General features: G+C 44.4%; 1 protein-coding gene across 2 annotated transcripts in view; it reads left to right on the top strand.

Moving 5' to 3' along the window:
- The first annotated feature begins 390 nt into the window (after positions 1-390).
- The window catches only part of LOC309493729 (B-cell receptor CD22-like), a 47,140-nt gene continuing 35,128 nt past the window's right edge, over positions 391-12,402 (top strand). Inside the window, exons 1-10 of one of the 2 annotated variants that reach the window (XM_082162942.1) lie at positions 391-512; positions 837-891; positions 2,845-3,174; positions 9,528-9,788; positions 10,173-10,427; positions 10,512-10,778; positions 10,883-10,979; positions 11,060-11,117; positions 11,205-11,276; positions 11,353-12,399. In XM_082162942.1, the coding sequence (XP_082019068.1) occupies positions 510-512; positions 837-891; positions 2,845-3,174; positions 9,528-9,788; positions 10,173-10,427; positions 10,512-10,778; positions 10,883-10,979; positions 11,060-11,117; positions 11,205-11,276; positions 11,353-11,424 (1,470 nt within the window). In that variant the 5' untranslated portion in view covers positions 391-509 and the 3' untranslated portion in view covers positions 11,425-12,399. The remainder of the gene's footprint in view (positions 513-836; positions 892-2,844; positions 3,175-9,527; positions 9,789-10,172; positions 10,428-10,511; positions 10,779-10,882; positions 10,980-11,059; positions 11,118-11,204; positions 11,277-11,352; positions 12,400-12,402) is intronic. The other variant, XM_082162943.1, reaches the window with a different exon arrangement.

The raw sequence follows: 12,402 nt of genomic DNA on the forward strand, positions 1-12,402 counted from the left end.
TGCACCTCACCGCCAGCCACTGGCGACATGCAGCGACAAAGTCGCTGAACGCAGCTGCCTTAACACCAACAGTCTACTCTACTACAGCCTTCTAATACTCTAATGAGAGATAGTTGACATGTAGTTGAAAAGTTACTTATAGTTAGTATGTCTAAAGTGGACTATCGAAATAAAGTATAACCAAGCCTCATTTTACAGGTGAAGTCTACTCAATTTGAGGCATCATTCATGTCCTTGTCAAAAACACTGTGGGACAATTTATGCATCATAAGCATGAGCAATACTAAGGCATCTTCAGAGCTACAGTATTTTCCGTGGTTATGACACCATTTACTAGCAGTGCAGTCAGCAGTTTTTATTTATTTATAACAACTAGAGTTCTCATGAAGGGGAAGAGGGCAAGGCTACGTTATTTCTGGTCTTTGGCCAGTTTCTCTTTTACTAAAGCGTTTGACTTCACTTTCTGCCGGCTGTTTTGATCGTCCTCATCATTGAAAGACTTCAGCATTATGGTATTATATTTCACTTCAAAATCTTTTGTTTAAATGACTGAAATGGTTTTCTTGACGGTTATCTTAACCCGCTGAAGTTACTCTGCTTATTGCACTGCACTGATTTAGCACGAGACGTACAATAAGGAGCAGGCAATGAAGGTCATGCAATGGCTGGAAACGTGCTTTAATTAAAGGCTTTCTGATAAATGTTAAGGATTAATGACATAATTGAATACATATTAGTTTATGGGTGATATCGCTACTTCTGTCAATTTTCAGAGTGTGTAAAGACAGATCAGATATCTTAAAGATGGAGGTCCTGTTAAATCTCATATCTTGCAGGTGTGTCCAGCTGTACTGCTTCACTGCTTCATCTGGATCTCTCTGATGGCAACAGGTAACACAATATCTATAATATTGCTTAAAGTAACTTCTCTTTCAGCATCCTGGGTCACTTGAGCAAAAAGTCACAGCTGGCAGCTTTCTGTGCTTGCAGTGCATAATGAATTAGTCTCCATTAAAGCAACACTAAGGACAATTTTTTACCTTAAAGGGATACTCCGCTTTTTTTGGAAATAGGCTCATTTTACAACTCCTCAAGAGTTAAACAGTTGAGTTTTACCGTTTTCGAATCCATTCAGCCGATCTCCGGGTCTGGTGGTACCACTTTTAGCATAGCTTAGCATAGATCATTGAATCGGACAGGACCATTAGCATCTCTCTCAAAAAAATGACCAAAGAGTTTCGATATTTTTCCTATTTAAAACTTGACTCTTCTGTAGTTACATCATGTACTAAGACCGACAGAAAATGTAAAGTTGCGATTTTCTAGGCTGATATGGCTAGGAACTATACTCTCATTCCTGCGTAATAATCCAGAAACTTTGCTGCCGTACCATGAGTCCAGCAGGCGTAATGATATGACGCAGAGCCTGAAAATAGGTCTAATAGGTTAGACAAACTTAGTCCCGGTCACGTTGGAAGTTACCGAGCTGGGGACTATTTTCAGGCGCTGCGTCATATCATTACGCCTGCTGGACTCATGGTACAGCAGCAAAGTTTCTTGATTATTACGCAGGAATGAGAGTATAGTTCCTTGCCATATCAGCCTACAAAATCGCAACTTTACATTTTCCGTCGGTCTTAGTACACGATGTAACTACAGAAGAGTCAAGTTTTAAATAGGAAAAATATCGAAACTCTTTGGTCATTTTTTTGAGAGAGATGCTAATTCTTTCCAAACCTGTAAGACATACATTTTTGGACCTTTCAGAAAGCTCTCGGATTTCATCAAAAATATGTTAATTTGTGTTCTGAAGAGGTTACGTGGACCTTTTGTGGGAGCTGAACAGCGGATGTGCCACCAACATCACTCTGTTACCCTGTACATCACCCTGTACACGTACATCACCCTGTACACGGGATGTACAGCGGCCGGTCGTGTACAGGGTGATGTACAGGGTAACAGAGTGATGTTGGTGGCACATCCGCTGTTCAGCTCCCACAAAAGGTCCACGTAACCTCTTCAGAACACAAATTAACATATTTTTGATGAAATCCGAGAGCTTTCTGAAACCCCCCATATAGACAGCAACGCAACGACCACTATCAAGGCCAAGAAAAGTGTAAAGACATCGTTAAAATAGTCCATGTGACTATGGTTCAACCTTAATGTTATAAAGCGACGAGAATACTTTTTGTGCACAAAATAACAACTTTATTCAACAATTTCTTCTCTTGGTTCACGTTGTAAACAGTGCAACGCTTCATGGTTCTACGTCAGAACGGCGGCTCATTATTGGCCAGCTCCTGCATCAGCATCACACGCATGTGTCGTCGTGCTCACATGAACAGCATCGGCCAATACAGAGTCGGCGTTCTGACGTATGGTTTGAACGCATTCGACCACATGAGCGTTTACACTACGAAAGCAATCCGATCAAATGCGTTTTGACTTCCTCTGGAAGTGGTCAGAAGTGGACAAGCTCAAAACGCTTTAGACCCCGTTTACACCTGTATTTAGTGTCGTCCACTTGTGATCAGATCGACCAAAACGCATCTTAATACCAGGTGTAAACATGGCTAAAACATTTATTTTTTGTCATTTTTTAATAGTGGAAAAAGGTCATTCAGATTAAAATGTTCTTCAAACTAAGAAAAAACTGTTTCTTTTAAGAACTGTTCACTGAAAAGTTCATTTCATTGCTGTAAAAAAAAAAAAAAAAAAGTAATATTAGGCTACAAAATTTGGAAAAATGTATTTTAATAGTGCACGGTGGTCAGTGTATACACTTTATATGCAACTGAAATGCAAATCAGCATTTCAAGCATGCATTTGTTTGTATTCCAGGTGTGCAGGATGACGTTACTCATATTATCGGCAGTATGTGTGTGGTTCAGCAGTCGACCGTGCTCATACCCTGCAAATACATTCATCCTCAACATGAGCAGTTGAGCTCAGTGGAATGGCTCCATGAGAAATCACCGGAGGAGGAGGTCAGAGTTTCTCAGGACCCTGCGTTTGAAGGCCGCGTGGAGTTTGTGCAGTCTGACGCGAGGAACTGCTCGCTGATCCTGAGGGACGTGAGAAAGAGTGACGCGGGTATCTTCCGTCTTGTGCACAACACCGCTTCTGGCCAAATCAGGATGAACGCACAGGGAATCCGTCTCGACGTAACAGGTGAGTGGGAATAATATTTGTGAGATCATCATTTTACTTAGAATTAAATTTTGAAGGTTTGGTAGGCAATTTAAAAGTAGCCCAATTCCACGGGAAAACAGATTGAAAATTTTGCCAGAGAGGAGCATAAATGAATGTCACATCAGTTATTCACCTATCATTTCCCTCTGATTTTAGGGATGGTTAGGTTTAGGGGTAGGGTGTAATGGTTTGGTTGATATAACCAAGCACCAACGAAGGATAAAGAACTCTAGTAATATTTAATAGTAAATTCAGAGAACAACAAGAATAAACACAACCAAACACTTTCTCAAAAGAGGACATACAGCGACTGGGAGCGACTGGCCTTAAATGAACAGAGACAAACGAGATAATTAATGAACACAGGGGGAGACAGATTAACTAATCAAAACTAGGTCACAGAGGGCAGAAATTAAAACACAGGAAAGGCCAGACATGTTACATAGGGATAGGGTTGGGACAAAATGTTTGGACTGGAATGTTATTCCAGTATCAGCAAAATATGTTGATCCAGGAAAATGTCTTGGCAAAATCATTGTGACCTTGGAAAATTATTCACTGGTTTGAAACCCCACGTGCTGTTGACCCCAGCGGGCAACTTGATATCAATTTGACGTAAAAATGTAGTCGAGACATGATCAACATGCTGCATATAATTTTAATCATTATCAGTCTGGGAGGCAAAGTCTTCCAGTGGTTATTAGGTGAAAAAAGAAAGTTAATACCCACACAGAAATTGGTTTAATGTACAGTATATGCAGGTCAGTATGTTTGACATTCAGTTTATCTTCAAATCTCATGGTTTAGACGTCAATTTGATAGGATATCACGGACATCACATTGAGATCAATGTGTTTGATTGATAGCCTATTTATTACATTATGAATTCTTTGTCAGCCTTACATAGCATTTTTTTCTTAACGGAGGCATTGAAACTCATCCATTTGGCACATCTTCTTTTGAACTGTGTGTAGCCGTTGTGTGTGTGCCTAACTGTAAAATCACTGTGGGTGGACTTTAGCTTAATAAAAACTAATAATTTTGGACTGGTTTCTGATTTTATTTACATACCCACGCTGAAATAGAAGCAGTGGAGTGATTATTACACTTACCAAAATGATTTGTTGATTAACTACATTGAACTGTAATTCAATACAGCATTTTTGCTGTCAATCTTCAATCAGCCTGTATTTAGGTCTTTCGACGCAGGCCACAACAACTTTGCCAGGCTTTTCGGTCCCTGGCCAGGCCCGTCCAGTTTCTGCCGATGTCTTGTTTGAGCGAGTCCTACCATCGGGTTGCGGGTCAGCCGATCGGTCTTTTTATGTCAAGTGGCAGCCATTCGGTCACGGCCCGCGTCCATCGCCCATCCGAACTTCTGGCCACATGTCCGGCCCAGCGCATCTTGGCCTGTTTGGCCTGGTTGACGGCGTCCTTGACCTTGCTCATCTTCCTCAGTAGCTCGTTGCTGATGTGGTCTGTCCTCTTGATGCCGACCATCGACCGCTCAAGGGTGCGTTCGGTCACTGCCAGCTTCTGCCTGTCGGCCGCGGTCAGCGACCAGGTCTCAGCCCCGTAGAGCATGGCCGGTAGGACGGTGCTGTTGAACAAGTGGGCGCGCAGGGGGGCGTCGGCCGTGTTGGTGACCACCTCTGCTATGGACGCATAGCTAACCCAAGCGGCCCTCCGTCGGCGTGCCAGCTCGCGGTTTTTCTTATGCCCAGCAGTCAGCTCCTGGCCAAAGTAGATGTAGCTGTCGACCTGCTCGATCTCCTTCTGGCTGATGTAGATGTTGTTGTTGGCAGCCTGGGGGTTGCGCATCCACTTTGTCTTGGCCAAGTTCATCTTCAGGCCGACTGCTGCGCTGGCCTGGTCGAGCTGGTTGAGTCGCAGCTGCACGTCGGCCACTGACTCGCTGATTAGGACGATGTCGTCGGCGAAGCGCAGGTGGCTGAGCCACTGGCCATTAACGCCAATACCCTTGTTGTCCCAGTCGAGCTATCGAAAGACGTGCTCCAGACACGCCGTGAACAGCTTGGGCGAGATGGGGTTGCCCTGCTTGACGCCTCTGGCGTCGGGGATGTACAGCGGCCGGTCGTGTACAGGGTGATGTACAGGGTAACAGAGTGATGTTGGTGGCACATCCGCTGTTCAGCTCCCACAAAAGGTCCACGTACTCGTAGGAGATGCCCTGTTGTTGTAGGGCGAGCAGTACGACATTGATCTCTACGCTGTCGAAGGCCTTCTCGTAGTCTACGAAGGCCAGCACCAAGGGCAACTTTTACTCCCGGCAGCGTTCGAGTAGTTGGTTCAGCACGTGGATGTGGTTCATTGTGCTGTAGCCAGACCGGAAGCCGGCCTGTTCGGGTTGCTGTTGTTCGTCCAACTGCCTGGCTAGTCGGTTGTACAGCACCCTGGTGAAGACCTTGTAGACGGTCGGCAGGAGCCAGATTGGCCGATAATTTGTCAGCTGTTCGTGGTCACCCTTCTTGTACAACAGCACTGTCATGGCCGTCTTCCATTGATCCGGTGTTCGTCTCTGCGCCATGTAACGGCTGAAACGGCTGCCCAATGCTGCCCAACGCATCTGTCCACCCTCTTTGAGCAGCTCGGCTTCAATTCCATCCAGCCCTGGCGCCCGGTCTTCCTAGATGTTCTGGATCGCGTGCCTGACCTCACTGGTCAACACTGACGGGATGGCTGGTATGACGTCGTCCTGCAGTCCTGGCGAACAGGTCCGTATAGAAACGGCTGCACTCAGCCTCGATGCCCAACCGAGTTCTTGTCGTCCGTCCGTCTGGTGTCTTTAGTGCTAGCACCTGACCGCGCATCAGCTGCATCAGCCGTCTGCACTTCAAATTAATCTTCTGCTCGGCAGCCGTTAGCAGGCGGCTGCTCTTGTACTGCTCCAGGTCGGTTTTGAGCCGCGCCCTGACCAGCTTGCACAGCAGACCATATTCCACATGGTCTGCACCGTCCGATCTCATTTGCCGCCTTTTCAGCAGGAGAGCTTTGGTGTTGTCCGATATTCGGCTGCTCTGGTCTTTTGTGCGTGGCTTTGAAGCAACGTCGCGTGCCTTTCGCAGCCGTTCTGTAAAACTGGCTCCAGTCGCTCGTGATGTCCTCGTCAGTCTGCGCCCAGTCAGTACTGTTGACATAGTGCCGGAAGACGATCGGATCAATGGCTGTCTGCTGTTGTGCCTGGTTGCTGGCTGCCAGTGCGCACTTCTCCATCCTGGAGTCGATGGTCAGTTTGGCATGCAGCAGTCGATGGTCGTTGCCTGTGCAGAGCGCTTTGCCGGTGGCTGCAGAGGATGTAGTCGATTTCGTTTTTCGTAGTGCCGTTTGGCGACAGCCACGTCCAGCGACGACCGAGGCGCTTGTGGAAGAAGCTGTTTCCGATGTAGAGGCGACTGGACTCGGCCATGGCCGCCAGCCGCTCGCCCCGGTCGCCGCTGCTGAAGGGGCCGACGAACTTCTCTTTGTCGAGCCCCCGCCCTACCTTGGCGTTGAAGTCGCCCATCAAGATGTGGTATCTTGCTCGGGGGGCGATGGCTGCTTCGATGTCCTCGTAGAACTGCTCGATCTTGTCGTCATCGGCTGCTGTGGTCGGCGCATATACCTGCACGATGCGGATGGTCGCCTTGTTGGCCAGCGCCAGGGTGAGCACGCCTACTCGTGGGTTGGTCATGTCTACCAGGTCGATGGACGTCGCCCATCGTCTGGAGACGATGAAGCCGACACCACCGACCGTCCTGTCCCCTTCGCAGGCTCCCAGTGCCACTGTCGACCCGTCTTCCCATCGTATGTGCATGGACTCACAGCGCCGCGTCTCGCACAGGCCCAGGATGTCGCACTGGATGTTGTTTTTCTCGGCGATGATGGTAGCCAGATCCGTTTCCCGGGATATTGTCCTGGCATTGTAGGTGCCGATGTAGATTTTTGAATTGTTATTCCGTGGTCGGTTTCCAGAAGGCGGCCTTCTACCTGTGATTCTTAGCAGCCCCTGGCCCATGGCCAGGTCGCTCCGCCACCGGGGAGCGGGCGCACAGACGTGCAGGGTACTGGGGCCCGTGTTCGTTGTTGTAATAGCTTGGGTTTCTCTTTTGTCCGGTCCATGGCTTGCTGGGCCTCTAGGACCGGAACCTCCCTATTTAGCTGGGCCCGAATGGCTAGTCCCAGCCAGAAGTCTGTCTTCTTCTCAGCTAGGTTAAACCTTCTGGGGGGTTGAATCCCTGCTGTGCTTCGTTGACAGACACCCAGTGCCACCCCTCCGCCACGTTGAGGCATAGGGTAGGATTTTGGAGGGGAACTGTAATTCAATACAGCATTTTTGCTGTAACCCCACATAAAGTATTGTATATTATTCATATTTTTTATTTATAGAGATACCATTATTTTTTACTACTATACATAGTAGACCTAAAGATCAAAAGATCCCTGTTCGATCCCCGGTGGCAGGGAATTGCTGAGCAATATATGGTGGCAGACTCAAGAAGTTTAGATTTTTTCAGCATTTTATTACTTTTGTGTCGTTATTTACTTTTGTGTCGTTATTTTGGTCGAGAATAGGACATCGGTGTGTGGATGTCAAATGGATGTCAAATTTTTTACATCGATTTGATTTGCATATTTGACCAGTTTTTTTACGTCAATGTTGGATGTCAATTTGATGTCTTTTCAACATCAATTGCCCGCTGGGACGCCTGCTGGTCAGAATGGTGTAAATGCAGTAATCTCAGCTCAAACATAAACAAAAACCCCTTTTATAAACCAATTTGCAAATGTCTTATTGAAAGTGTCATCTATTCAATGCAACCAACAAATCATCTTATACCATTAAATATTAAGTGTATAATGTGTTTTACTTTTTTTAGGCTTTTAATTTTAAGGCTAAAAGTAGCTCCTAACTGGCGAATTTAGGAGCAACTCCTAAAAATAATGGGCGTGTCACTCGTAACTTTAGGACTCCTAATTTTTTTGACTAAGAGTAATTCACGAAGCATTTTAGCCTTAAAAGTAGCACCTAAGCCTGGGACAGCTTAAAAGAAGTCGAGAGGACTCCTAACTCACTAAGACCTATTCACAAACCGCTTTTTGTGGCATTTCACGTTGTGATGTTTTGAAATGCGTATGCGGTGGCTACAGGAGCTTCCAATCGCGAGGGAACAATTTTGCATTGTAGGCATAACTAGGGATGCAATAACGCCACCAACAACAACCAAAACTAGGCTACTCATTGCATGTAAACTAATTGTAACTTTTCATTGTGAATCAAATTAAAATGTTCTACTCTTTGCAAACGTAGGCAGAGGCATATAGTGACAGATTAATTCAATAATGTTGCAAAGATATTGCGTCAATCCATATGTTTCATTAGGCTACCAGGCTATTTGTTTTGCCTTACTCTTTATTCATTTAGGCTATTTATTCAGTTATTCATCATCTTCCGTCCTTCGCACTACTTTTGTAGCGCACGCTTTCTCAGATCTGTCACCTGTCACTCATCATCGTAGGGGAGGTGTTTGGAATCATTCCCGCGTTACAATCATCAGCCAATCAAGGTGGTCACTTCAGTCAAGCTCGTGCATGAGTAATGACGTCATCCATAGCAACGAAGACTCACTCTTAGTTTAGGAGTTATCATTGTTCTTTACTAAGAGTAGGTCTGAAAGGCATTGTGAATAACTTTTAAGAGAAAACTCCTAGCTAAAATCTTTTAGTGCGATTTTAAGAGTACTCCTAGTGGTAAGATAAAAATGCTTTGTGAATACGGCCCCTGATCAATAAGAGACTATCAACTACAACTTTTTCCTTTTTATTATGCAAATGTATCATTTGAAATGTCTACAAATGTATAAAAATTATCGTAGATCATAGACACTGGTTCATAGAGATTATCGTCTCCTAGTGGCAAACCACTGAAATTTCAAAACCGTTACAATGAAGCCTTGTTTACTGAAATCACATGACTTTGGCAGTTTTGATACAGGCTCCGAATCACTGATTCAAAACAAACGATTCAGATATAGGGTATGTCACAAAGTCCCAGGGAAGAAAAGATGATCACATCTTCTGTTACATGGCGACTTTAAGAAGGCTCAGAAATAGATCTTTACATTTACATGCCTTTGTGAGATGCTTATATCCAAAGTACGTTAAATTTACATTTAAAGTGACTTGCAGTGCATTCAAAGTATGTTCTTTGGGAATCAAACCCATGACTGTGGTGTTTAGTGCCATGCTTCACCAGTAAAGACCGTCATATTCATGTCAACTCTCTGCTGTATTTATACACTAAACACATAAGGAGATTCTTCTTTCTGGTCCAGATGCGGAGGTGGAGGTACAGACCGAGTCTGACAATGTGACGGAGGGAGATTGGATTTTGTTTATCTGCGGTTCATGCATCCCCTCCGTGACTGCAACCTACATCTGGAGGAAAGATGGGCGTCTGCACAGTCGTCATCATGGGGAAAACTTGCTTTATCTGGAGTCTGTCGGGCTGGAGGACAGAGGCCGATATTTATGCACCATAAGCGGCCATGAGGGACTCAACTCCACATCTGTTGACATCACTGTAAGACCCGTATGTAAGTGAGCTGAGAGCTTTTATAACTTTATTTTGAAACACTTCACATGTTCCTCAGAAAATGTAGAAATGTCTTTAGAATGAAATGTCCATGAAAGTTGTGAGAAGTGTAGTAGTGGCTCAGGAAACAATGTTACGTAAAAACACGTTGAACTACATCCCAAACTCTCGAGTTTACAGCTAAGTCTGCTGAAAGAAAGAAATTCTTGATATTCTTTAGTGCACAGTTTATCCAAGCTATCTTATTGGTCATCAAGTATCATCAGTCCCTTTCACTGTTGCAATTTTAAATAATGCTTACAAAGTATAATTTCATTTAAACCTGAACATAATTGAATTGAGTTGAAATTTGTTGCATGTTTTCACACGTGTTTGTCTCTTTCAGATCCACCAAAGAACGTCTCGATGTCGGTCAGTCCATCTGGTGTAATAGTGGAGGGAGATTCAGTGACTCTGAACTGCATCAGTGACTCAAACCCTCCTGCAGAAATCAGCTGGATTAAAGGAGGAATGATTCTGCAATCTGGCGACACATACAGCATCACTAATATTAAATCTGAGGCCAGTGGAAACTATTATTGCTCTGCTAGAAATAAACATGGATCTCTGAACTCCTCTGCTGTGACTGTGAATGTGATGTGTAAGTCTACCTTGATTTCAGATCAGTTCTGGATGATTATTTGCTCAATTACTGAATGTCATTTGACACTTTTTGTCTTTTCAGATCCTCCAAAGAGCGTCTCAGTGTCTGTAAGTCCTCCGTCTGGTGTAATAGTGGAGGGAGATTCAGTGACTCTGAACTGCATCAGTGACTCAAACCCTCCTGCTCTGAACTTCAGCTGGTTTAAGGAGAATGAAACCTCAGCTGTTGGATCTGGACAGAGTTTCAGCATCTCCAGCTTTAACTCCAGTTTCAGTGGACGCTTCTACTGTGAGGCTCAGAATAAACATGGATCTCAGAGATCAGCGTCTGTTTCACTCACTGTTAAAGGTGAGAATCATCTGTGTTGGTCTCAGTTTTGGAGGTCATTGTCTGTATGTAGTGAGGTAAAGCACTGGTCTCAGAAGAGTTTCAGATTTCTCTCGTCTGCACAGCTGAAGAAAGCAGCTGGTCTTCAGTCACAGTGGGAATCACTGCATCTGTTGTCGTGACTGTGATACTGATGCTTGTCCTCTGGCTGTTGATCAGAAGGTGAGAGAGACTCTGTGTCTGTAGCGTCATAAAGATTCAGAGTCAGTTTGTGTTCATGTTCATTTCTTCTTCTCTCACAGGAAACGAGTGACTCCATCAGAAGAGCGAAACCACAGAGGATCACGACACCATAAAACAGTGAGACAATCTTCTCCTGCTTCTTCTCATGTGTGTCCTGTCAGTTATGAAGGGAGAATTGATTCTCTCATCATTGTGTGTCGTCAGGTCGAGTCTCCTGAGGACACCTACATGACCCTTGACCCCAAGTCCAGATGTTCTGAGTACGACACACTGGATGTGAGTTATTCTGCTGTTGTTGTGAAGGTGTTACAGGAGATCTTATTTGTGATGCATATGTTCACTTCTTCTCTAGAATATGAAGAGATCCTGTGACACAGACGACCCTGAAGATCAGGACTCCGTTTATCATAACGCTGGCAATTGATTATTATACCAATATTAAAATGAGAGAACATCTCAACAGTCAAATACATCAACCTTGTGCATGTTCACAAAATGCCGCATTGCATATAAACAAGACTTTCTGTTTGTGAATGGTATCTACGTTCTGACCAAATTATTCAATATTTTAGCGTACAGAGAAAATGATAGACTCACTTAATGGTTTTAATGCTCCTTTATTAACATGAGCAACTGTGTGGCCGATGCTCTTGCCTCACACAGACCCGCGAACTTCAAACGTCTGGAACGTTTTACCCCAGATCCCGCCCACACATAACGGCTCAGGCTTGTTCTACAGAAGAACATCCCACGCCTTAAAGCCTCACACAAACAGAACTCATAACACACAAAATGAATATACATGCACCTAGAACACACCTAATACAGAACATAAAACACTCTTTAGACTTGCTACACTTCATTCACAAAGTACACCCACACCAGCTCTGCCGCTGTGAAATGCCGCCCTTTTGCTTCCATAAATCAAAATATCTGTGGCTGTATTTATTGTTAGAAATATAGATTACAAAGTGTGTTATTACAACAAATGGTCTTGAAAACTGGGGAAAAAATGGGCTTTTCCTCTCACTAATATGTGCATGCAGTTACATGTATCGTCCTGTAGATGGCGCGTCAGGTCGGTGAGGCTGTAGGTGTGTGTGTGTGTGTGTGTGTGTGACAGTGCTGTCCAAGGTGCTGATCAAAATAAAAAATCCATCAACAGTGAGGTGTGTGTGGAATGTTACAAAAAAAGCGTTTGAGATGCCTATAGGCCTATATGTAGCAAGGGGTAAAAAATTTAAAAACATTTGTTTTTAAATAATGATTATAAAAAATTCTATAGTATGCAAGAAGAATGTCACCGCAACTTTGCCTTTCATCTCATTGTGTATTTTCTCCATCTGTGCAACCAATAAAGGCCCAAATGCCTTTTTCTGAAAAATAAACTGGTCAAGAGGCT

This window comes from Leuciscus leuciscus (assembly GCF_965113295.1).
Source record: "Leuciscus leuciscus genome assembly, chromosome: 3".
Taxonomy (NCBI): Eukaryota; Metazoa; Chordata; class Actinopteri; order Cypriniformes; family Leuciscidae; genus Leuciscus; species Leuciscus leuciscus.